Raw genomic sequence first — 27,749 nt, 5'->3', positions numbered from 1 at the left:
GAGCACGGAGCGGCCGAGTTCCGGCTCCCGGAACTTCCCTGGACCGGGGCTAGGAGCCCGCGGAAACTGTGTCTCGGTCCGGGTCCTGCTGAGGGCAGGTCAGGACTCACCCATTGCTTGGGTTGCCTGGCAAGGGGAACGAAATGCTGCCATTCGCATAGGATACCAACATGGCAGAGATCTGATGTCAGCAGAAAGCGGTGGAGGAGAGATCTTCATCAATACCAGCGGTGACATAAGCAGTTGGTCTCCTGGTAAGGGGGGTGAGGCTCAGTCACCCGAGTCTCCTCAATTTGTCCTCGAGCCAGAGGGAAGGAGCCGGGCCGCCGCCAGCCCCCGGAGCAGGCCCAGCGGCTCGCCAGCGTGGTGACCGCGTGACCCCAATTGGAGAGGGGGCGGAGCGGAGCCGCCACCCACACCCGCCAGGTGGGCAGACCCACGACCCAGTAGTACATGGGCGTGGTAGGAGGGGCAGGGCAGAGCCGCCCTTCGCGCTTGCAAGGTAAACAGACCTGTGACAGCCTGGCGGGTCAGGCCCAGTGGCCTGCCAGTGTGGTACACACGTCACCCCAACTCGAGTAGGGGCAGAGCAGATCCTTATCCCACGCCCGGATCAGGCCCTGCCGGTGTGGTGGTCACGTGACCCCAATTGGAGTGGGGGTGGAGCGGAACCGCCACCCGTGCCCGCAGGGTGAGCAGACCAGTGATCAACCTGCAGATCAGGCCCAGGGGTCCGCAGGCGTGGTAGGAGGGGCAGGGCAGATCCGCCGCCCGCGCCTTCAAGGTAGGCAGACCTACAACAGAACGGCGGATCAGGCCCAGGAGCCTGCCGGCGGGGTACAAACACCACCCTAATTGGAGTAGTGACAGAGCAGAGTCGCCTCCCTTGCCAGGAACAGACCCAGCATCCTGCAGGCGGGGTAGTCACGACACCCCAATTGGAGTAGGGGCAAAGCAGAGCCTCCACTCGTGCCCGAAAGGTGGGCAGATCTGCGACCGACCAGCAGGACAGGCCCAGTGGCCTGCTGGTACGACAGACACGTCACCCCAATTGGAGTAGGGGCAGAACAGAGCCGCCACCAGCTCCCAGAACAGGCCCAGTGACCTGCCGGCGTGGTAGCCACGACACCCCAATTGGAATAAGGAGAGAGCAGAGCCGCCGCCCGCACCTGCAGGAAAGATACGCAAGCAGTATGAAAAGACAAGGAAAGAAAGGACCACAAGCAATGCAGGTCAACGCAACTTTAGAAGAGGTAACAGCTGCAGCAGATGGAATGTCAGATAAAGAATTCAGGATATACATGCTTCAGATGATCTGGAGTATCAAGGAAGACATTAAACAGCAAAATCAGACAATGAAAGATCACTTCGACAACGAATTACGCAAACAAATCCAGGAAGCAAAGGATCAACTATACAGGGAGATAGAGGTTATAAAAAACAAGCAATCAGAAATCCTAGAAATGCAGGAAGCAATAAACCAACTTAAAAACTCAATGGAGAATACTACCAACAGAGTAGAACACTTAGAAGATAGAACATCAGACAATGAAGACAAAGTATTTCAACTGGAAAAGAACATAGACAGCTCAGCAAGACTGTTAAGAAACCATGAGCAGAACATCCAAGAAATATGGGATAACATTAAGAGACCAAACTTAAGAGTCATTGGGATACAGGAAGGTACAGAGCTCCAAACCAAAGGAATGAGCAGTCTATTCAATGAAATAATACAAGAAAACTTCCCAGACTTGAAGAATGAGACAGAATCCCAAATCCTAGAAGCCTACAGGACGCCGAATGTGCAAAATCATAAGAGATCCACACCTAGACACATTATAATGAAGATGCCCAACATACAGAATAAGGAGAGAATTTTAAAAGCTACAAGAGAAAGGAAGCAGATTACATTTAGGGGCAAGCCAATCAGGATAACAGCTGATCTTTCAACACAGACTCTGAAAGCTAGAAGATCCTGGAATAACATATTTCAAACACTGAAAGATAATGGGTTCCAACCAAGAATTGTGTATCCAGCGAAATTAAGCTTCAGGATGGAGAATGAAATTAAAACCTTCCACGATAAACAAAAGTTTAAAGAATTCGCAGCTAGAAAACCATCTCTTCAAAACATCCTAGCCAAAGTATTACAGGAAGAGGAAATGGAAAATAACAATGAAAACCAACAGTGGGAGGTAGGACAGTAAAGGGGGGGGGGAAACAATCAAAGAGGAAAACAAACAATGTTTAGTAACAGAAATAAACAAATATGGCTGGAAGAACAACCCATATCTCAATAATAACCCTAAATGTTAATGGCTTAAACTCACCAATTAAGAGACACAGGCTAGTAGAATGGATCACAAAACAAGACCCAACAATATGCTGCCTACAGGAGACGCATTTGATAGGAAAAGACATACATAGGCTGAAGGTGAAAGGTTGGGAAAAATCATATCACTCATATGGACTTCGGAAACAAGCAGGCGTGTCCATACTCATATCAAATAAAATAGATTTCAAGCCAAAGTTAATCAAAAGAGATAAAGAGGGACACTACATACTGCTTAAGGGAACCATACACCAACAAGACATAACAATCATAAATATTTATGCCCCAAACAATGGTGCAGCTATGTTCGTCAAACAAACTCTTCTCAAGTTCAAGAGTCTAATAGACCACCACACCATAATCATGGGAGACTTCAACACACCTCTCTCGCCACTGGACAGATCTTCCAAACAAAAGTTGAATAAGGAAACTATAGAACTCAATAACACTATTAATAACCTAGACCTAATTGACATATATAGAGTATACCACCCAACATCAAGCAGTTACACTTTTTTCTCAGCAGCACATGGATCCTTCTCAAAAATAGATCATATATTATGTCACAGGGCAACTCTTAGACAATATAAAGGAGTAGAGATATTACCATGCATCTTATCTGATCATAATGGAATGAAACTGAAAATCAACGATAAAAGAAGGAAGGAAAAAGCATACATCAATTGGAGAATGAACAATAGGTTACTGAATGATCAATGGGTTATAGAAGACATCAAGGAGGAAATTAAAAAATTCTTAGAGATAAATGAAAACACAGACACAACATATCGGAATCTATGGGACACATTGAAAGCAGTTCTAAGAGGAAAATTCATTGCTTGGAGTTCATTCCTTAAAAAAAGAAAAAACCAACAAATAAATGATCTCATACTTCATCTCAAAATCCTTGAAAAAGAAGAGCAAAACAACAGCAAAAGAAGTAGAAGGCAAGAAATAATTAAAATCAGAGCTGAAATTAATGAAATCGAAACAAAAGAAACAATTGAAAAAATTGACAAAACTAAAAGTTGGTTCTTTGAAAAAATAAACAAAATCGACAGACCCTTAGCGATGCTAGTGAAGAGAAGAAGAGAGAGAACTCAAATTACTAGCATACGGGATGAAAAAGGCAATATCACAACAGACACTTCAGAAATACAGAAGATAATCAAAAACTATTTTGAATCCTTATACTCCAATAAATTAGAAGATAGTGAAGGTATAGATAAATTTCTTAAGTCATATGATCTGCCCAGATTGAGTCAGGAGGATATAGAAAACCTAAACAGACCAATATCAATTGAGGAGATAGAAGAAACCATCAAAAGACTACCAACTAAGAAAAGCCCAGGTCCCGATGGGTATACAGCAGAATTTTACAAAACCTTTAAAGAAGAACTAATACCAATACTTTTCAAGCTACTTCAGGAAATAGAAAAGGAGGGAGAACTTCCAAATTCATTCTATGAGGCCAACATCACCCTGATACCTAAACCAGACAAAGACACTTCAAAGAAAGAAAACTACAGACCAATATCTCTAATGAACCTAGATGCAAAAATCCTCAATAAAATTCTGGCGAATCGGATACAAAAACATATAAAAAAAATTGTACACCATGATCAAGTAGGATTCATCCCTGGGATGCAAGGCTGGTTCAATATACGGAAATCAATAAATGTTATTCACCACATCAATAGACTTAAAAATAAGAACCATATGATCATCTCGATAGATGCGGAAAAAGCATTTGACAAAGTACAGCATCCCTTTATGTTCAAAACTCTAGAAAAACTAGGGATAACAGGAACATACCTCAATATTGTAAAAGCAATCTATGCTAAGCCTCAGGCTAGCATTATTCTGAATGGAGAAAAACTGAAGGCATTCCCTCTAAAATCTGGAACAAGACAGGGATGCCCTCTCTCTCCACTTCTCTTCAACATAGTTCTCGAAACACTGGCCAGAGCAATTAGACAGACGAAAGAAATTAAAGGCATAAAAATAGGAAAAGAAGAACTTAAATTATCACTATTTGCAGATGATATGATTCTATATCTAGCAGACCCAAAAGGCTCTACAAAGAAACTATTAGAGCTAATAAATGAATTCAGCAAAGTGGCAGGATTTAAAATCAACACGCATAAATCAAAGGCATTCCTGTATATCAGCGACAAATCCTCTGAAATGGAAATGAGGACAACCACTCCATTCAAAATATCTTCAAAAAAAATAAAATACTTGGGAATCAACCTAACAAAAGAGGTGAAAGACTTATACAATGAAAACTACAGAACCCTAAAGAGAGAAATAGAAGAAGATCTTAGAAGATGGAAAAATATACCCTGTTCATGGATAGGCAGAACTAACATCATCAAAATGGCGATATTACCAAAAGTTCTCTATAGGTTTAATGCAATGCCAATCAAAATCCCAAAGGCATTTCTTGTAGAAATAGAGAAAGCAATCATGAAATTCATATGGAAAAATAAAAGACCCAGAATAGCAAAAACAATGCTAAGCAAGAAGTGTGAATCAGGCGGTATAGCGATACCAGACTTCAAACTATACTACAGAGCAATAGTAACAAAAACAGCATGGTACTGGTACCAAAACAGGCGTGTGGACCAATGGTACAGAATAGAGGACACAGAAACCAATCCACAAAACTACAACTATCTTATATTTGATAAAGGGGCTAAAAGCATGCAATGGAGGAAGGATAGCATCTTCAACAAATGGTGCTGGGAAAACTGGAAATCCATATGCAACAAAATGAAACTGAATCCCTTTCTCTCGCCATGCACAAAAGTGAATTCAAAATGGATCAAGGAACTTGATATCAAATCAGAGACGCGCCGTCTGATAGAAGAAAAAGTTGGCTACGATCTACAGTCGGTGGGGTCGGGCTCCAAATTCCTCAATAGGACACCCATAGCACAAAAGTTAATAACTAGAATCAACAAATGGGACTTACTCAAACTAAGAAGTTTTTTCTCAGCAAAAGAAACAATAAGAGAGGTAAATAGGGAGCCTACATCCTGGGAACAAATCTTTACTCCTCACACTTCAGATAGAGCCCTAATATCCAGAGTGTACAAAGAACTCAAAAAATTAGACAATAAGAGAACAAACAACCCAATCAACAAATGGGCCAAGGACCTGAACAGACACTTCTCAGAGGAGGACATACAGTCAATCAACAAGTACATGAAAAAATGCTCAACATCTCTAGCTGTCAGAGAAATGCAAATCAAAACCACCCTAAGATACCATCTCACTCCAGTAAGATTGGCAGCCATTAGGAAGTCAAACAACAACAAGTGCTGGCGAGGATGTGGGGAAAAGGGTACACTTGTACATTGCTGGTGGGACTGCAGATTGGTGCAGCCAATTTGGAAAGCAGTATGGAGATTTCTTGGAAAGCTGGGAATGGAGCCACCATTTGACCCAGCTATTCCCCTTCTTGGTCTATTCCCTAAAGACCTAAAAAGAGCATGCTACAGGGACACTGCTACATCGATGTTCATAGCAGCACAGTTCACAATAGCAAGACTGTGGAACCAACCTAGATGCCCTTCAATAGACGAATGGATAAAAAAAATGTGGCATTTATACACAATGGAGTATTACTCTGCATTAAAAAATGACAAAATCATAGAATTTACAGGGAAATGGATGGCATTAGAGCAGATTATGCTAAGTGAAGCTAGCCAATCCCTAAAAAACAAATGCCAAATGTCTTCTTTGATATAAGGAAAGTAACTAAGAACAGAGTAGGGACGAAGAACAGGAGAAGAAGATTAACATTTAACAGGGATGAGAGGTGGGAGGGAAAGGGAGAGAGAAGGTAAATTGCACGGTAATGGAAGGAGACCCTCAGGGTTATACAGTGGAGGGGGTAGAGAGAGAGGAGGGGAGGGGAGGGGAGAGGTGGGGAGGGGGGAGGGTGGATGATGGGAAAGGCAGCGGAGCACAACAGACACTAGTATGGCAATTTGTAAATCAATGGATGTGTAACTGATGTGAATCTGCAATCTGTGTATGGGGTGAAGGTGGGAGTTCATAACCCACTAGAATCAAAGTGTGGAATATGATATGTCAAGAAATTTGTAATGTTTTGAACAACCCACAATAAAAAATTAAAAAAAAAAAAAATGTTATGTCCAACTACAACTAAAAAATAAATATTAAAAAAATAAATAAATAAGAGAAAAAATCACTCTTAATCCTACTACCCTAAACTTTAGATTCTTTCATTTTTAAACATGCATGTTTTTAATTTGCAGTTAAAACCATGACATATATTTCTATGTCCTGCCTTCTTTCACTGAACACAGCGTAACCTTCATTATCATCTTTTCAAGTGTCTGCTGAATATCACGCTGAGTGGACGCATCATGATGTATTTAACCAAGTTTCTAGTACTCTTCATTTACATTCTTTTCAATCAATTCACTAGTGTGACTGATACAGAGATGGAAACCTTTATGTTTATTGTCTGATGTATATTGAATATTTTCCTTATGATAGAATCACTGAAACATTTTTAGAGTTAGAAATGTTTGTGGGGAAGCTGGGTATGGTAGCACATGCCTATAATCCCAAGGGTTCAGGGGGTTGAGGCAGAAGGATTGCAAATTCAAAGCCAGCTTCAGCAACTTATCGAGCCCTAAGCAACTCAGTGAGACCCTGTCTCAAAATACAAAATAAAAGGACTGGGGATGAGGTTCAGTGGTTTAGAGTCTCTGGGTTCAATTCCCAGCACAAAAACAAAACAAAACAAAAAGAATGTGGGGTTCTGACATAAATTGTCACAGTGTACAATGCCACCAGACCTCTGCCCAAGGATAATTAATATTCTCAGTTACTATCTTGCTGTGAATACTAGCCCCTGAAAAAATATTTTTAATGTAAAAAGGAAAATGGGGTATCTGAAAGCTTAAAAAAATCAAACTAGCCTCCAGCAATACTGAATGCTTTCCTATTTGCTTATTAGCTCTATTTGTTTCACATGAGGAGTATGTTCATATCTTTTTTTTTAAATATGCAGTGCTTCACAGATCTGCATGTCATCCTGCTGTGCAGAGGCCATGCCAACCTTCTCTGTATTGTTCCAATTTTAGTACACGTGCTGTTTGTGCTTTTGCTTTTTTTGAAATTAAGGATTATGATATTTTCCTTTTAAATATGCATAAGGTTTCCAAACAATAGAAATATTAACTCTTTGACAAACTTGCTAAAAATAGACTTCAATGCTTTTTCATCTTTAACTACACTAGAAAGAAATTAAAGTTCAAAATCAATAATTTCTTTTCAGTTTCTTCTGTTGCATTAGAGCGTAGAAAGTTACCTACTCTTCAGAGTTGATACTCTATTTTCTTCCTCATTATAAACTTTTTGAGTTTAATTCTTTCATCTACCTATAATTTATCTCAGCATGTAATAGTGTATTTTAGTACCCTAAGTCATACAAATCAATTTTCTTAAATAATTTAAAAAATAATACTTAAATTTCCCTCTTTTCAGTACTCATAATGCATCTTCTAAATCACATTAAACAAGTCTTAGTTAGACAAAGATCATTTTTTTCAATTATCCTACTTCAGTGATTTTCCTATTCATTTGCAAAGACCGTATTTTAAAATTAAAGTAAATTTTACTGTCTGAAAGAGCTAATGCCCCCCTTACATTTTTTCTCCAAGAATTAAAAAAATAAACTCTTATGATTATTCTTCAAAATAAAAAAAGAAAACACTTGTGATTAAACAAAAAATGTTTAAGCTATTGAAACAATTTTGTGAATGTGAATTTCTGAGTGAAAACAGTGTTTAATACCCACTTACAGAACCCACAGGTAAACAACTTTAAGCCACCTCTCCTGCTCACCTATCATGTGTCAGCTGCTGAATGAGCTCCTGCCAATGTCTGCTGGCACTCAGGTCAACTTTGTACATTCCTCGGATGTGCTGGATCACCTTTTTCCTCTCAATTCCCTGGGAAAGAGACACTGCCTGTGTGATATCTGCAGCTATTTTAGATATATCCTTTGATTTTGAATCGAGACGCTGAAAGAGACTAAATAATAAGATTGTCCATAAGTTAAGTGAATATGGAATATTAAATATTTATCAAAACACAGTACTTTTAAACTGAAAGATTACTCGAGGGTTGGGAGTATAGCTCAGTGGTAGAGTTCTTGCCTGGTATGCACCTTGCCCTGCGTTTGATCTCAGCACCACAAACACTGCCCCACCTCCCAAAATCTCAGAAAACCAAAAACCAAACCAAATCAGAAAAGCTAAAAGTATACATGAGACCTAAGAATCGCCACAGGATATGACTTGGGAACACATAAAATCTTACCTTTGCTGATTATTATTAACTGTTTTCTGCCAGGAAGCTTTGTTCACGCCTTCTTCAGTTTCATATTTCTTTTGTTCCTAAAAGATTTGTATGATAATATATTACATAAAATTTCTTTCTTGTCATGTGCCAATGTTATGGTATGGAGGCCAAGAAACTAATTTTAAAATCAGTTACCCAAGAAAAAATATCTTCAGACCAGAATATTTAAAATATATAAGGCACCTAAGTAATGCTAGCACTATCCTTTATTACTGTATGATTTGGGTTATAGAAGTGAGGGTAGAAGAGTTCACTTCTAAACTGGATGGAATAACAATGCCACCTGCTCCCCTATTTTGCCTTTTCACTGAAGAACCCATAACTCAAGGTATAGATCAACTTGCTTGTCACCATAAGAATTTTCCCTTCACTGAAGGCTACTGACAATGGACAAGGATGACTGTACAGAGAATAAAAAACTCCTTAAGATACCAACTTTTTTTCTCTCAAAGTGAAAAAGCACCATATGTTAAAAAAAAATCACTTAAAGTTTACCATCAGTGATACTCTACAATTAAAACATTTTTCAAAATCATACTCAATCGTAATGGGAACAATCATGGTTCCACTGACTCACCTCTTTGATCATTTTAATAAGGTCTGGTTTTGATGGTGCGCTGGGAGGGATGCACTTGTGACCACATAATTTTAAAGTATTCATCAGTAGTTCTGCTGTGTCTAGTTCCTCTTCAGTCAGCTCGTCTTGGTGATTATGTATCAACTCTGACAAATACAAAACTAACTTGGCTCCATGCTTTAAAAAAATAATATTTTTTTTAGTAATAAGGAATTTTTATTTCTTCCAAATAAATTATTTAATAGTAAATTAAATTAAATTGCTAGACTGATTTGTTTGAATCTGATCTGAATATATCAGGTACAAAAGACATCTCCAGGGACAAATGAAAAAAATTTAATTAGGCACTGGATATTTGATGACATTTTTTTAGGTGTAATGATGTTATTATTGCAGAACAAAATGCCTTTAAACAAAAAATGTAGAAAATGCCATGGTTTTCATATTTTACTTTAAAATAACTTAGAAAAAGAAGACATGACTACAAAACAATAAAAATACTAATGAATGTTAAATCCAGGTGATGGTGACATGGTGTTCATTATACTACTCTGTCTATCTCTGTATATTTGACATTTTCCGTTTTAAGAGGTTAAAAAGTAGCACACTAGCTAGCTAACTTTGGGGGACAGAATTTTGGAGAGGATTTGTTAAAGGAATACAAGATATGGGAATATAGCTGGGGATACAGAAAAAGACTTCTTAGTTTTTCTCAGAGAAAGAAGGGAAACTTTTTTTAAAAACCATAAATGTTAAAGAAATATGCTTATCCATTCATTTTCTTTTGATTTTTGCTCAGTAGAAGAGAAGTTGGTGAAATTTCCAAAACAAAGCCTATCTTGGCTCATCTATTCACTGCTCTCAGAGAGAGCAAGAGGTGGAAAGCTCTGGAACCAGCAAGATCTGAGCACCGAGTTCCACATGCATGTTCAGGGGAGTGGTTTGGGTCAGTCTTCTACAAGCAGCCCCTCAACCAGAATTAGAGCATTACATAAAGTAGACAATTGTCCTTTGCAGTCCAAACTGAAACCCAACTTGGGCTCGTGCTTTTCAAAGTACATGTATGAAGACATGAATTGGTATGAATATACTTTTTATACAACCAGAGGAATGAAAAATTGTGCTCTATATGTGTAATAAGGATTGTAATGCATTCCACTGTCATATATTAATAAAAAAATTTAAAAACACAACAACAAAAATAAATAAATAAATAAATAAATAAAATAAAGTGACCCTTCCATGTTATCAGATGGTAATGTGTATACAATATATTAATTTTGTGAACAATTTAAACATGTCCATTTTACTTTAAAATTTTGCATTGATACCAATACCACTGCATTTGGTTTTATGACATTTTAAACTGAGAACAGTATTAAATGTCAACAGATGGATCTGGAAATGATTACATTTTGGGTAATATTTAAATTAACATGGAATCACATCACGTAATTTCCCCAAAGCTAAGATGAACACATGCAATGGTGAAAATATCAAACTCATTTTAATGCAACATTTAGTTGCATTAGTCACAAGACAGCTGTCACCTGACCAAAAGAGGAAAAGGAACAGATGCTGTGTGAGTAAAAGCTTGAAGAGTTGGCAAATAAAGAAAAATGGTAAATGACTGGAATATTTTCATACATGTCTTAAAAGTAGCATTCCTGATATAACTTGTAAAATATTTCAGTTTAGTATTTGGTGGCATTCTAAAGTTATCTTGAAAGACTATCAGAAATGTTTTTATTCATTCTGAATATGCAAAGAAACATATGATTTTCTTTAACACTAAGTTGTTCCTAATATCTCATTTTAACATCCTCTGATCAATTGGTTCATTGATTATAGTTTCTGGGACTATAAAAGGTGTTACTGGGGGTAGATGCAAACATTTTTCTTTTTTAATTAGCCCTCACAAAACAGATTTCTTGGGAGGCTTGGGGTAGGAGAATGTCTTGAAACTATGAGCTTGAGACTTAAGCAACAGTAGCAAGACTTAAGCTCAAAAACAAAAAGGAACTGACTCTATTAAACATGTATCCCTACAAAATAATAAAACGCCAAAGGGCATAAAATAAAAATTTTCAATGAAGGTTCTCAGAAGGAAGAGTTCTAAATGGACTATACAAAGGGAGGATGGTTTTGAAGGTGCTATGGAGTGAGCTGGGTCTAGGGATGAATAGGGGAAGGGGCTCATGGACACAGGAGAGGGCACTGTGCATAAAGCAGCATGGCAGTAGGCTGCACAGGATGTGAAGAAGCAACAAGAGAAGTGACAGTACTACCTAGAAGGAGTGGAGACTACAAACTGATCTGCTGTAGCAGACAAACAGCATGGGGCTTTAAGACCCAAGCAGACTACAAATGGATGCTATCTTGTATGCAGGTGAAATCTCTGCACACTACCACATAACAACCTGCGGACACACTCTTAAGTAAAGCAAGTAAGGGCAGAAGAGGCTTTTCTGCTTACTACCTTCCTGTAGGCTGAGTAGAGGGGGTGATACCGACAGAGGTATGTGTGCGGTTGTGGACAGACTTGGTTATACCTTTAACAGAAATAAAATAAATGAACACACTACCTACAGGGAGAAGGAGGAGGGGAGGGCACAGGTAAAAAGCCAGAAGCTCTCTGAATATGCTGTTTCACAATCTGCTTTGGGAAAATTAAACAAATTAAAAAAAAATTAAATTTAAAAATTAAACAAAAACCCAATGGAATCTGTAAAAATAGAAAATAAAAAGAACCTAACTAGTTGGTTAAAGTTGATGGCATTAACCAAATAAACTATTTTAAGTTATTTTATAATACTTCATTTTCAACATATACTTCTAATAGTAACCTAAGAACAAAGAGAACCACAAAGGAATCTTAGGTTACATCTAGTGGGATTGTTATTAGTGGTAACATTAGTTACCATCACTAATTATAACTGTTAGTGACGATCTTATTTTGAAAATATTATATATACAGAAAAACAAAGCAAGTAATTATGTTAATGTCATCTGGATTGTCATCATTAATAAAAAGAACTACAAATATAAAATCCACAAAAAGGAAAAATTATCAGATGAACTCATGATATCTGTTTCTTTCTAAAAAAAAAAAAAATACCTATTTCCTAGCTTTGTCCACTAAAGTGACTGAGAAGAAATAAAAACCTAGAGGAAATGAATGCACTTAGTACCTAGAATTGTAGTCCCTAAATACTGTGATCTTGAGAAGAAGAACAGGGATTTCTTGGGGAGTGTGGTTCAGGTTGTGAGAAAGAAAATCTACAGGAGACTTGGGACATCTTTCTGTGCCAGAAATCAGGGAAGTCCATCTTATTAAATTGTAAAAAGTGGAAAAGGCCATGTTAAAAGGACACAAAAACTTCAATCTCTGCAGCATTAGTTTGAATATCAAATAATAATAACTTTAATAGATTAAAACACATAAAATTTATTTTAAACTACTTGAGGACTCAAATTGAAACAATATAAAAGTTAGAGGGTACAAGGGAATCAACTCATTACTTTAAAATTTAATAAATAGGAAAACAAACACAGGCTGGGGGAGTAACTCAACGGTAGAATGTTTGCCAGGTTTACACCCCCAGCACTATTAAAAAAAAAAAAAAAGTAAAAACAAACATTTATTCTGCCTTTCCTTCACTGAATATTTTAAGGTAGTCAAATAATTGACAAGGGAAAGTTTTTCTCTATGACAAATTTTAACAAATAGATAGTAAAGGAATGAGAAACTCACGGAAATGACTATTTTCTAACTCCTAGGGGAGAAGCAGAATTTGGCAATTATCATCCATGACTGGTATGCTATTTAGGTTAAAGATGGATGGTACACTACAGACTGGAGGGATCAGGCAAAGCAGAGCAATCAGAGCAATCTGTGCCCCCTGCACTGATATGAGAGCAACCCAAGAACACGGGGATCCAGCCCAGCCTGTGATCCAGAGCCACAGGGTATGGTCACTGGGTAAAATCTGCAATGTGAGAAACTCTACAGAATAAGAGACCCTGAAAAATACAATGATGGAAGAGAATTGATGTAGATTAAAAATATTTAAAACACCAAACAAATGCAATATGTGGGCACTGCTTGTATCCAGAATCAAGCAAATTAATTATTTAAAAAAATAGAAAAAATTGGGAAAATTTCAATACTGATTGGGTATTAAGTGGTAATAATAAATTACTATTGATATTGCTGAGAGTGGCAGGTAAAAAAGGTCTTTACCAGTTATAGATACAAATTGAGGTATTTCTAGGTAAAATGATTAGATATCTGAGATTTGCTTCAAAATATTACAAAGAAAAATCGTAGCTGGGTAATGTCCTACGGGACCCTTTCCTGATTCTCCCAGGTTATAGATATGTTTGAAAACTCCCATAAGACGCTTTTAAAAATCAGGTACAGTAATTTGGTGTGGAGGTGGCAAGAAGGTTATTACAGAAAGCAAGGAAATCGGCAAAGTCTGAGCTAGACTGGGAAGGCAGACCACAGAGAAAGGGATGCATCTGAGAGACACAGCAAGTAGGTGACTGGCCCTGGCGACAAAATGGATTTAGAAGGAAGTCAACAAGCTGAGTCCAACAGTAATGTCACTGACACATGGACTAGGAGGAGGCGACCGATGGGGAAAAGAGGGTTGCTAACACCAGGGTTGATCTTTTAAAAAATATTTTTTTAATTGTAGATGCACACACAATATCTTTTTTTATTTTTATGTGGTGCTGAGGATCAAACCCAGTGCCTCACATATGCAAGGCAAGCGCTTTGCCACTGAGCTACAGCCTCAGCCCCCAGGGTTGATTTTTGATGGATAGAAACATTGCTAAGTAAAAGGAAAGAAAAAAACACCACCTCAAAATTTCCACAGAAGGGAACAGGAAAAGGAAGATAATCAGCGCCCTCTTGCACTCGAGACTCTCAGCTGGAAAGAGTGCCTGAGGGTATCCCAGGAAAGTCTCAACTCTATATGATGTATTTGAGTTTTCTAGGTATTAAAGGGATGCCTGTTCTTTTTAAATATGTCATCAATTAACTTTTTTATTGAGGAACAACTATTGACAAAATCTACAAATAGATACTAAATACTTATTTCTAGGAGGTTTTTTTTTTTTTTTAATTAGAGTTTTACAGTCATACATAGTAGTTGGGTTCATCCTGACAAATTCACACATGCGTGGAATCTGATTGCAACTCACGACCCACCTTTTCCTCCTTTCCCCCTCCCCTGCCCATTCCCTCTCCTCTGCTCTATGTAACCACTGCCTAAAACAAGCTATTGGAGTCTTACTTTTATCACCCTCAAAATCTCCCTCATGACCCCTTCCAGGCAATTCCTTTCCCCACCACCACTTCCACAGACACTGCTTTCCTGAAGCCTATCACCATACTTAGTTTCTCCTGTTCCTGGACTTGAAATGAATGACCACAGACTGTGTAGTCACTTGTGCTTGGCTGTCCCCTCACCAACTCAGCTATGTTGAGATTCATCCACGAGGGCAGGGCTATCCGTAGTCTGTTCGTCTTTACTGTTGCACAGCAGTCTGCTGTACAAACACACCACACATTGCTTATACATCTACCTCTTGTACATATTTAGGTTATTGCCAGGATTTTATGAAAAAGGCTGACGTGGATATTTTTGTATAAGTCTTTTTATGGACATACATTTTAGTTTCTTTTGGGTAAATATCTGAAAATTGCATAGCAGGGTCAAGAGTTATGCATATATTTAATTTTATAAGAAACTATTTAGCAGACCTCCAAAAGGTTCAATGTACCATTTAAACTCTCCATTGATTGCTTTTTCTTATACTAGGAATTGAACCCCAGAACACTTAATCACTGAGTCACATCCCCAGCCATTTGTATTTATTTGTTTTTTGATTTAGGGTCTCACTAAGTTGCTTAGGGCCTTGGTAAACTGCTGAGGTTGGCTTTGAATTTTCGATCCTCCTGCCTTGGTTTCCCGAATGACTGGGATTACAGGCATGCACCACTATGCCTGGCTCCACTGATAACTCTTAAGGTGACATTATTTATATTCTAAATGTTCTTTTAACTGCTTTTGATCATTCCAAATTTTTTCATCATAACTGACTGGACATTTTTTGAAATATGCTGTATGTACTCTTACTTGAGATACTCAGTATAGGTGTTTCATAGATAATAAAATGCTTTTAAAAAGGCTTCCAGTTATTTAAAAAAACACTCCAAGATATGATAATAAATTACAAAGGATCTTATAAGAACTCAGACTCAGAACTTCCTAATTTCAGCACTGAAAAAAGATTGGGAAATAAACAGAGAAACCAAATCAACCCGCATAAAACAATCTAACGAAAGACCTCAGGTTAATAGCTTGGTAAGAATATTATATTCATGACATTAATCATAAAAATACAGTTTAATTTCAGTTCTTGTTTTGAAAACTTTACTTGCTTACTTTTATCAAATGCTGAGATACTTACTTGCAGGGATGGGCTGAGACAGTCTCGAAGTATTTCCTGATGATTTGGTTCATGAACTATTTCAAATATCTGCTTTCTTTCTTGTGCAGTGTGGGCTGGTGATAAAATATGCACAAGTAGTCTTCCAAGCTGCATTCGGAAGGTTTCCTTACAAGATGATAGAATTTTAATCCACTGTTGCTTAGAACCATTGACTTTACTTGAACCCTTAAATCAAAATAGGAATGAATTAGAATCAGACTTCTTAAGTGATAATATACAAACTTCATATAGCCCTAAAGATGATAGAGCACGTTTCATTCTAGATTTTAAAAAATTCTAGAATTAAAACAATATTCAAAGTTAGACATATTTGTACCCATACAGGTGGGAGTTTAAGAGAGATGGAGATGCAATGACATGTATAGTAGCATTATTCAAAATTGCCAAGAAGTGGAAACAATCCAAATATCCATTAATGGATGCATGTATGAACAAAATGCAGTCTATACATACAATGGGATATTATCCAATTTTAAACAGCAGTCAAGTGCCCACACATATTTCAACATGGGTGAACCCTGAAAACAGTATGCTAAATAAAATAAGCTGCATACAAATGGACAGATATCATGTGATTTCACTTATATGAGGCATCTAGAACAGTCAAATTCTTAGAAACTAAAAGTGGTTATTGGGGGTGGGTGGGACTGGGTAATGGGAGTTATCGTTTAATAGGAACAGTTGTAGTTTGGGATAATGAAAAAGTTCTAGAGATAGTGGTGCACAAAAACATGAATTACTTAATGCCACAAGTTTGTGCTCTTTAAAGTGGTTAAAATGGTAAATTTTATGTTACACACATATTATCAATTAAAAAAAAAGAGAAAGATGGATAAAAAAGCTCAAGTTTTATGCCATTTAAACAATTACCAAGGGCTTAGTATTGTAAATTAAAAATTAAACCAAAAACAAAATTATCAAAGAGCAATGGCAGATACACCCACTTTCACTTTACAATAAAGGAAAGGATTCATAATAAAGAATTAGTACCACAACATTTAGCATAACATTCACAAATTAAGAAAGTATATAAGCTGACCATCAATTTTCCCTAACAAATGACTACCTCAGTTGTTTCAACCACTGAAGTTAGCCAACTTCTGGTTAAATCACTTGCCTTGAGTTCAAAATTGGAGTTGATTCTGAGTTCGGAAAATGACTTTCCAATTACTCTAAGTCCTAAGAGCCCTGTGTGAGTGACTTAATTCTACGTGAGTCTGCAGTTTGTTTTGCTGTTCAGAGCTGGACACTAAAACATAAAATTTAGATTTAGAGAGTGTCAAAAATCATGATTTATGAGTTCTGCTAGAACTGGATCAGTGTTAGTTATCTATGGCATGAACTGACCATGGAAGCCCAGGTGTGATAAGAATAAATGGAGCCTGATGCAGCCAGTATTCTCTAAATCATTCTTAAGGTGTTGTATGTGTTTACTCCAAGATCTAAATTTCAAAATTCAGAAACTCAAGAGTATGGCTGTAAGTAAAGTCCTTTAAAAACCGGCTGATATGGGCTGAAACTATGGCTCAGTGACAGAGTGCCTGCCTACCATGTGTGAGACACTGGGTTCAATCCTCAGCACCATATTAAAAATAAACAAATAAAATAAAGGTATTGTGCCCATCTACAGGAAAAAAAAAACAAAACAGGCTGTTGATTAATATCTCAGAGTAATCATCAAAGAGTTCCTCTTTTCTGAAACTGATCTTCCTAGACTACAAGATTAGAAAAAGGCTTTCAGGGTACAGATCTAGAAACCAAGGTTGCATGAGGTGAGTCATTTTGGAATGGGGAAATCAGCAATATATATTATTTGATTATTAAAATTTTAAGTTGTTGGAGTTTCAGAAGACTCTCTGAAAGAGCAGAAAGAAATAGATTTTGGAAATGTAGTACATAAACATAAAACCTCTATTCCTTTTGTGTGAATGAACATTTCCCAAGTGATATACTTACAATAGATACCTTGAATCCCTCAACCAGGTAGGTGAACATCTCTCTTTGAAATGGGTTGAAAACAGAAGGCTGTTCATGATGCATATTTTCCTCAGAAATTTCAGTCTGGGAAATTGAGGTCTTGTTTTGAGTTGCATTTTCTGGAGTTCTTAAAATGTCAATAATGTCTAAATTAAACTCTTTGAATTAAAAAAAAACAAAAATTATTAGTCAAATCACAATACTTCCATTATAAGTGATAATTATGCTTGTAAAAATATTTTATGCAATTACTAATTCAATTATCACAATATAAACGTGGGGGGGGGTATTCAAGACAGTATATACAGTATAGTAGAGGAAGAATTCACCTAAAATAATGCAGATTTAAAAATACATTAAGTCACGAAATCATAAATAAAAGATTTAACTTACTAGTAAAGATGAGTTAAACTGCAAAATTATTAGAACCGTAAGACTCTTGTACAAATCAAACATAAAGACCTCATAATAATTTGCATTAGCTAGATCTGCAGAACTGTTTCACTGTATGTACAATCCAATTACTGTGATAATCCTGGTTCAGTTTTGGAGTATAGCCTGGGAACTGTTACCCCAAATGTAAATTACAAAAGTTAAGACAAAATATCCCCCTTGGGTTTTCTGCTTTTCTAGTGATTAACAATCATTCTTTTCTTTTCCCTGCCTTTCTGAGGTTACCTAAATTTTTTTTTCCCAGCTTTATTGGGGCATGATTGAGAAACAGACATTGTGTATGGTGGGTATTTAAAGTGTAAATGTGATGCACTGGCTTACATATACATTATCAATGATGCCTCAATCAATCTGCTACCTACTACACACTTCTATCTATATAACATTCCTTTTTTTGAGATATGGTCTTGCTGTGTTGCTCAGGCTGGTCTCAAACTCCTGTCACTGTCCTGATAGTGACATTGTACTATAGTTTTGCAAGATTCACTGGGGGAAAACAAAGTAAAAGGTACACAGGATCTCCCTATTATTTCTTAACAACTTAATGTGAATCTATAATTACCTTAAAAGAAAAGTTAAAATATTAGAAGTACCAAATTACTCTAAAATCAACAGTCAATCTAGGATTCCATTTAACATATTAAAAATCATCCTTTTATTCCAGACTATCCATTCCAGGAAAGAAATTCCTTTAATAATGTAGACGTTAAGACCAGAAAAAAAAAATGCAGTTTAAAAATTTGAAACCTAATGGGTGCCCTCTGAAGGTACTTTTCTTTACATTCGCTGTCTGAGGAAGGACAAGCCAATTCTGCCGTCCTACCTTGGTAAATAATCCTGTTGACTGCTAGGACAGTGAGCCTCTGCAGCCTCTGGGCAAGCTCTGCCTCAGTGGCCTGGCTAGGGCTCTCCTGGCTCATTCTTCTCTGCATCATGGTGTGGAGCTCGTCGCTGGCCACTGAGCGCATTTTTGTCAGAAGAGATTCTGTCTGAGCCAGGGGATATTTTCTAGGACCTTCAAGTATATAAATGAAAATGTGCAAAGCCAGTGTTAACAACAATCAAGAAATCTACTTTTACTACAACTTTTTGGTTATTAGACCACAAAAAGACAGACTTATTTATCATAAAATAAATTTATACAAAGGAAAGAAAGAGAAAAAAATTAAAAGAAAGTGATATTTTCCCCTTTTCCAAGAAGTGCAACAGTACTTCTGGTTCTGAAGTCCAAAATAATCAGGTCAAAGCCCATGATATAGTTTAACAGGAAGAATATCATTTTTGAATGTTTGAGTCTTCTGAAATATTCAAAGTTTTAGATGGGCATAAGTGGTTCAGAATGTTTGGTAAAATAATTTTCAAATACTGTTTCACTTCCCTGTGTTTCAAAATCATCAACAGAGTTTTAAAGTATGTCATGTTTAGTAAGAATGTTACTATTTCTGGATAATTACTGTTGTTGGATTTTAAAAAGTAGTTTTGAAAATTATATATGATGACAAAGTAGAAATTAGCCAATAAAAGTGAAGAGATCAGAAGGGTGAATGTAAGCCCAGTGATTTGCTATTAGAATGATTTGGGGCAGATGCATCATTTGGAATTCAGTGCTACATGAATATTTCCTGAGAAATTCTTTGTCAGATTGGACAGACTGGAGTGGTGCGCTTGCACCATTACTGCACCTGCTCTGGAAGGTACCACACCTGTAGTGCATCCAGGAGAAAACATGGGGGAGGAGTCTTGATTTAATGGGCTGAAGGAGAAGGGCATCGGAAGTTGACCATAGGAACCAAAATGACGTCTTGGCAGGTGAGGAATAATGGAACCCTTCATTGGAATTGAACCTTTGTTTTAATCATGAAAATATGTCAATTTCCATAAATAACTTCTATAAAAATGACTTATGTATGAGTAAACTATAATAGATTTTGATGACTTATCCTGCGAGACATTTAAAAATTTTATAGTTATTTTACATTGCACATTTTGGTGGGTAGAGTCACCTTTGGGGCAAACAAAACAAAAAGAAACAACAAGAAACAAACAAAAAGAATAAGTATCCTGGTTGTATGCTGGTTGCATTCAATGATAACACTGTCAGGCAGAGTCCTCAGTTCAGGCAGATTCTTCCCTGATGTCTATGTCTCTGACCACTTTCCCACTGGTGATTGACAGTTGCCATCCAGAGGGAGGGCAGGGAACAGAAAGAAGGAATGCTGTCCTGTCCAGCACTGCATTCTGGGAAAGTGGGAAGCATGTCAGCACTCCTGCATCGAGCCACATGGAGTTGGTGTGGCCTTAAGTAAATTTCTTTCTAAGCCTCAATTTCCTCATATGTAAGATGTGGATTAGAAAGATAATAGAATTTACCTCACAGATAGATATTTATCATTATCTCACAGTATATTCAATGTATTTATTTATATGCTTATTGCTTATTCAAGTTCCAAGAGGACAGGTAAAATAGTAGCTGGTACATGGTTGGTACTCAGTAATTATTTGATGATTGAATGAATGGATCAAGAGTGTTATTTGGAAAAAAAAAAAAAAAGAGTGTTATTTGCTGGATTAAATTAAATAATGGATGTGAAACACAATACCTGCCTCATTCTTTATAAAGAATAAAAAATTGTTAATGGCTGGTACTTTTATTGGCTAAAAACAAAAAGGAAATTCATTTGTATGTGAATTATATTAATAATACAAAAATATCTACTGTCTGTATGAATGACAATTTAGATACATATATATAATGTATATAATTAATATATAAATAATTTCCCAATGCTGACTAACTTCATGCATTCAGATGACATGTAAAGTTTTTTGATATTGATATGCAAGGAAGCAGAGAGGACACTTTTAAAAGAATGTACTTTACTGTCCTGTTTATAATGGCAAAAACAAACAAGTTACAAAACTTTGTTTACTGATAAAAAGGAAGAATATCATGATACATCAATTCAAGAGATTATCATGAACTCATTAAAATATTTATTGATATGGAAAGATGTCTATAATATATTAATTAAAATAGAAATCAGTTTGTAAATAGTAGGCACACAGCATGATGCCATTTAGGCAAAATTACATCTCTCTCCCATATATATATCCATGCCAAGAAGAGACACAGAGGCCAAGGAATTGGGACTCTGTTCCCTGAAGAGAAGGGAACTCAGTGCTGTTTGCAGGATGGGGTCCTGCAAAGGGAGGTGTTTGCAAGGCATCTACTGGCATGTAGGAACCTGTGCAGTGTACTACTAGACCTGGGACAGGAAACAATCTACCTGGGACAAAAAAGAGGTACAAAGGTCGGCCAGCTCAGGTAATAAATAATAAGGGCAGAGAGTTTAGTTACATGAATGTTTCAGAAGTTTCATCTATGGAAGTTTTATTTAGAAAAAGTTAAATTACTGTAAGACATATGTTTACAAATTTTTCTATATGGGTGAGGTTTTTAGGACTTTAAAATTCTGCATAGCATTAAACACAAATAAGTGAATTAGTGTGAATAGAAGAAAGATTTGGTATTAAAAGTCATTAAGTCTGTAAAGGTAATTAACTTTAAGAAAAACAATAGTGCTCTGTTTGGAGATACTTAAGTGTTTGTGTAAACAAATGATGTACACATACATGTATGTGCTCGTATCCTGTTTGTGGTTTTAGTTATCTTTCCGGATTATGTTTGTATAAAGGGAATAGCAGACTTTGTGGAAAACCTAAGGAGGTCTTTTAACATCAATATGGATTATTGGATAACATGTGCTAATTTACAGCTGGTTCTGATGCCATGTGCATTCTAACTGAGTACATGCCAGAGGCCATCGCCTGCCTGATTACTGCACCAACCCCTCCTTGACTCTCCACTACCTCTTTTGCTCTCCTTTAATTCACATTCTATAGAAGCTGGAGACATTTTTTTTCCCTCCTACAGTACTAGAAATTGAATCCAGAGTGCTATACCACTGAGCTACACCCCCACCCCTTTTCATTTTTTATTTTGAGAGTCACTAAGTGTCCCAGGCTGCCTTGGAACTCGAAATCCTCCTGCCTCAGCCTCCCAAGCAGTAGAGATTACAGGTGTGTGCCACCATGCTAGGCTCAGAGTCACACTTACAAAATGAACGTCTGATTAGATCATGCCCACTGACTTAAAACCTTGACAACTTCCCATTAGGAAAAAATTCCCAACTCTCTGAAACAATCCATATGGTTATCCATGAATTGGCCCACACCATCCTGGACAGCCTCATCTGGCAACACTCTCCTCCAGGGGCACATTCCAGCTAGAGGGCTTTCTTTCAGTTTTCTGAACAAGTTGAGCTCTTCCCCAACCTTGGACCTGTTGCCTATGCCTCTCATTCTACTTATAACACTTTTCCTTGACTCTACCTGCTAACTCCTTTCTTATCCTTTATGAATATACTGAAATTTCACTTCCACAGAGACCTGAAGTAAATCCAGTCGCCCTACTATGCTCTATTACAGTCCTCTGCACTTCCATGTTGTTTGATAATCTCTTCAGGGGCAGAATATGTTTTCTAATTATTGTAACTCCAAAATTTAACCTAGTGCTTGACATGGTAGATGGCTTAAGAAATAACTGATCAAGAACTGAAAATAAAGTAGTGGAATAGTTTCCTTTGGGAGGAAAATTTTCTCAAATTTTATAGTTCAACTTTTTAACCTGAGAAATATTTAAGATACGAAAATATAGGAAAATCAATCTACTTTCAATTTATAATTATTAAAATGTTACTTTAATACTCACCAGCAATGCTCCTCCGCTTCTGAAACACAACATGATGGGGGGCAGAAGGTAAGTGGACTGAATCAGGAAGGCTTTCAGAGTCATGATTCGCAGTGCTCCTTATGAACTCCATGGCCGCCTGGAGGACTCTAAGCTGCAGAGCAATAGCCATATCTAAAAACAGAAGAGACTAGAATGTTATCTAGCTAAGAGTTGACTTTTTAAATTTTTACATATTTCATATATCCAATATTGTTTAGTTATCTACCATCTGAATAATAATATCCCAAATAATACATAATATCCATATCTAAACAACATTTTATTAGATATTAATTAAATTTTTTTAAACTAAAATGTTTTTAATTTAATTTTTTTTTAAATTTGTGACAGTGATATTTTATTGTACTAAAGGATTTTCTTGAGCACATGCAATTATAGACAGGAGTCGGCTACGAAGAGGTTTCTTAAACTACAGTTGTATTAGGAAGATTTCAGTTTGACAGTGCAGTATTTATGCCACTGTCAAGCTTATTTTCAAACACTTCTAATATTCTTTACAATACCATATGATTTGCAAATTTAATTTTACTATTCATTCATTAAGAAAATATACTGAGAAAGGTAATTATAGATTTTACATAAAAAAACAGTAACATTTACAAGTGAATATTCCTCTTTTAAAATATCAGTACTATTGTTTTTACACAATTATTTTGCAAAAAAAATTCTGAAAAGATAATAATTCATATTTAGAGTGATAAACATTGTTAATTTCATAGCATTAAGGTCTCATTTCAATAAAGCAGTACAGTTTGTTCTTTTTAATTTTAATTAGGAATATATGACAGCAAAATGCATTTTGATTCATTGTACACAACTGCAGCACAACTTTTCATTTCTCTCAATGTGGGTTCTCAAATTCAGCATTTTAAAACTATGTTTAAAAGCAATTTTAAAGCAAATATCCAAATGGACTCTATGAAATTTTAAAGGAAAAAAGTAATACATGAATTTATATCATTTTACATAATTGTTTCAAAGAACACTTTTTTTTTTTTGGTACCTACAGCAAATGTTCAACCCACAATTCTCACATTTCCAAGTTATACCTTCACTTCAATATTTGCCATTAAAGAAAACTATAGGGGGGCTGGGGATGTGGCTCAAGCGGTAGCGCGCTCGCCTGGCATGTGTGCGGCCCAGGTTCGATCCTCAGCGCCACATATAAACAAAGATGTTGTGTACGCCGAAAACTAAAAAAATAAATATTAAAATTCTATCTCTCTATCTTTAAAAAAAAAAAAAAAGAAAACTATAGGGCATGACTATTCCACATAGAATTTCAATTCTACTTGGCAAGAAAAACCAGTAGCTGCTGGCAGTTTCCTATGATGTGCTGCCAGCTACTAGTCAAGGCATCACTATCTTTACCACTCCAAAATGCTGCCTTTTAAAGCCAATCAATATCATCACAAAGTTACGGTTAAGCCTTTAGAAAAAAAGAGTTACCAAGAGAAAAGAAATTAGGCCCAAAAATTGTTTGGCTTCCTCTCAGATCCATAAAAATCCATAAATCTTACTTTGTGTCCTCTTGTTTTTGCTATTTTGAAGATATCCAAGGAGTACAATAAGGTCTTCAATAACTCTAAAATACTGTGAGCCCGAGGAACTGCATGCGTGAATCGTCACTGCTATGAAAAGTTGCTGTATGTCACAGGCAAGCAATCTGTATTCATTCACAGGAAGGCTGAAGATGACCAAAACACAATGCAGGACATTGTAAGAACCAATAATTTAAGACCACGAGAACTGGTTTCAATTCCCATTCTACCAGCATGCATTTATTCAATATTTATTCATATTCATTCTATGGCAGGCAGCACATTGTATACTAGGAACAAAAATGAGAAGATACACTTTGACTTCTGTCAAAACTATAATCTTTACCAGACAGGTAAAGAGATCATTATCAACAGTAAATGGTGGTAAATGCAACAACAGAGGTTAACACAAGATACCGTGGGAATGCAGAAGCAAGTTCCTAGTCCGCACTGAGGGGGAAGGGTATGAGGGTATGAGCAAAACCACAAAGAAAGGCTCCCCAAAGAAGGTGAGCCTGAGAAGATCAATTAGCCTTCTGAACCTTACTTGTGTAAACTATAGTTATTTTAAGGATCAAAAGAGATAATAGGTTTGAATGTGTATTATTCACTTCTAAATATACACTAAATATGAATCAGTTACTTCTGTCCCTCAATTTCAGCCTTGATAACCTACTTTGGTGTATGTTGTTAGACCTCTATACTTCCCTCCATTCATTTTTTTTTCTAAATCAAGCAAGGGTTAGACATGGTAACTGCATATAGAGCAGCACATGGGGACTATCAACAAGCACAATTCATCTTTTTACAGAATAGAAGCAAAAACTACTTTTAGAACAAGCTGCAGGTACCCTTCCCAATTTATCAATTTCACAAATTGTACTGAAAGTAAGACTAAGCATTTTGAGGAAATAATACTTGGTATTTCTTTTTATTTCTCATATGCCAAGTATATAGAGCCTAAATATAGTAAGTGTCCAATGAAAGTTGAACTGAGTAGAGTAGAAGTCGTCTCTGGCCTAGAGAATCACTAAAGATATACTATCTTTTCTCTGAAAGAATACAGATAACATTTAATGCTTTAATATGCAATAAGATGGTGCTTCTAAAGATTTGTATCTTATCATTATGCTAGTAAAAATGGTATGCTGTGCATCATAAATGGAGACATCAAAAATATAAAATCTGAATAAAAATCTAATCTCAACATATTTTTAAAGCTGTTAATCAATTGGTGGAAGCCTTTTGTCAATGTACTTTTGACTACTAGAAATTAATTTATGATAATAGTGATAGAATATGACTATTATGAATTAATTTATTCAGGGACAGTGATAGAGTATGCTAATAGTAAGATAGCATGGTGAGTTCAAAACAGACTTTTGAAGTGAGACAGATTCAGTCCTCAAGTTCTCTCTTGTTTACTGGCTGTGTGATATTCAATGAGCTACTGTATCTCTCTTATCCTCAATTTCCTATTCCTGATGAGGATAACAATTTTTATAATCCTATGATGGAAGCTTAGCAAATCTATTTGGGGGCAAATACCCTCTTCATAACTAAACTTTGCTGGAAATTATGCCCTCTCCAAGCTAATTTAATTTCAAAATTTTTGTAGCAAAGAACTTTGAAAGCATTATGAAAAGTTACACTTTAAAGTTAGCTCTTACTAAAGTTTCTTTTTCTTTTTAATTTTTTTTTAAAGAGAGAATGAGAGACAGAGAGAGAGAGAGAGAATTTTTTTAATATTTATTTTTTAGTTTTCGGCGGGCACAACATCTCTGTTTGTATGTGGTGCTGAGGATCGAACCCGGGCCGCACGCATGCCAGGCGAGCACACTACCGCTTGAGCCACATCCCCAGCCCTAAAGTTTCTTTTTCTAAAGGACTTATCAGGTGTAAATTTGAGTAACAATTTAAAACTTACCTTTTTTCTAATCCATTCAAAGCTGCTACTGTGTTACATAACACATAGAGCAGACCATTATCCAACAACATGTCTGCTACCTTAGAACAAGAATTTAAAATTTGGAGAAGAAGTACAAGACCATTATGCAAGAGTATGTTGTCATACAGAGAGGTCTCTATTAGTCCCAGAATAGGAATGACAGACCACTTCTGAAAAAGTCCCATGTTCTTTACGTCTTCCAGGTCAAATCTATTATAAAAAATAAAATTAAGAACATGTTAGAAGCAATAGTCACAAAATAAGAAAAAAATGGGCCATTATGTTAGCCTGATTTGATACTATAAATTTGAGTCATTTTGTTAACCCAATTTGAAGCTATAAGAAAATAAATTTGGGAAATAAGGATCCTTAACCTTTTTAAAGATTATAGACCCTCTTCAATAATAAGATAAAAGCTGTTGCCAGAAGTTCATCCCAAGATGAATATGTAAGCATTAAAAAAAATATGTATACCATTTTATATCTGTAACTGACTTTAATCCATTCATGTGCCACTTATGTCCAAGGCATTCCTGCTACATAACAAGCATACAGGATTATTATTGTTATTTTACATAGTATTTGAAAGACAGTGAGCTAGTAAGAAGAGGTTCAGCACAAAGGAATGAATGAATCTTAAGTTCTTGTCCCAAAACTATTTTACTTTGTGATGTAGCAAAATTATTTAAGCACCTCACCTGTCAAATATGTGTGATGATATCTGCCCTACTTTCTTTTCAAGAATCAGAGGAGATAATGCAGAATTGCTTTGAAAAAACTAAAAGCTATATGCAAATGAAAAGTGCTATTGAAATCTCAATAAATAAGTAAATTCCTCAGGATCTGAATCTGTCTACTGCAATAAGGAGACAAACATTTCTCTTTATCATAAACAGAAATAACAAAAAATAATTTTTCTGTGAAAATTTTGGGTGAAAAATATTCTTTTACTTTGTACTTATTTGCTAATCCTTCAGCACTACTCCAGGGCCAAATCTCAGGAATCAGGACATGCAGGGATTTCAAGTGAGGGTCTCTCTCTTCTTCCAGAAGACCTGAGGCTCTGAGGGGGGGGGGGGAGGAGGTCCTGCTCTGACTCCTATAACCCGTGGTTGAGAACATGTGAGCAAACTCTCTTTTCAGGTAACTTTCTCATGTTAGTACTACAAGCC

The 27,749-nt window shown here is 36.4% G+C and overlaps 1 protein-coding gene and 1 non-coding gene across 7 annotated transcripts in view; both read right to left on the bottom strand.

Moving 5' to 3' along the window:
• The window catches only part of Lyst (lysosomal trafficking regulator), a 161,463-nt gene that overhangs the window by 51,724 nt on the left and 81,990 nt on the right, over positions 1 to 27,749 (bottom strand). For 5 of the 6 annotated variants that reach the window (XM_046432009.2, XM_046432008.2, XM_046432010.2 and 2 more), the window contains 10 exons: positions 26,557 to 26,787; positions 24,609 to 24,775; positions 23,047 to 23,199; positions 19,979 to 20,119; positions 19,099 to 19,290; positions 17,802 to 17,980; positions 15,804 to 16,010; positions 9,318 to 9,494; positions 8,699 to 8,775; positions 8,222 to 8,410 (listed from right to left, as the gene is read on the bottom strand). In XM_046432009.2, coding sequence (XP_046287965.1) covers positions 8,222 to 8,410; positions 8,699 to 8,775; positions 9,318 to 9,494; positions 15,804 to 16,010; positions 17,802 to 17,980; positions 19,099 to 19,290; positions 19,979 to 20,119; positions 23,047 to 23,199; positions 24,609 to 24,775; positions 26,557 to 26,787 — 1,713 coding nt within the window. The remainder of the gene's footprint in view (positions 1 to 8,221; positions 8,411 to 8,698; positions 8,776 to 9,317; positions 9,495 to 15,803; positions 16,011 to 17,801; positions 17,981 to 19,098; positions 19,291 to 19,978; positions 20,120 to 23,046; positions 23,200 to 24,608; positions 24,776 to 26,556; positions 26,788 to 27,749) is intronic. The other variant, XM_058575028.1, reaches the window with a different exon arrangement.
• LOC124084794 (U6 spliceosomal RNA) lies at positions 7,374 to 7,476 on the bottom strand. The gene has a single exon (XR_006849248.1). It is a non-coding gene; the product is annotated as a U6 spliceosomal RNA (small nuclear RNA).

The sequence above is a fragment of the Marmota monax genome, unplaced genomic scaffold (genome assembly GCF_021218885.2).
Source record: "Marmota monax isolate L192 unplaced genomic scaffold, Marmota_monax_Labrador192_F-V1.1 WCK01_AAM20220418_F8-fsc00071, whole genome shotgun sequence".
Taxonomy (NCBI): domain Eukaryota; kingdom Metazoa; phylum Chordata; class Mammalia; order Rodentia; family Sciuridae; genus Marmota; species Marmota monax.
Note: the sequence above shows the minus strand (reverse complement) of the source record. Positions and strands in the feature narration are given on the sequence as shown.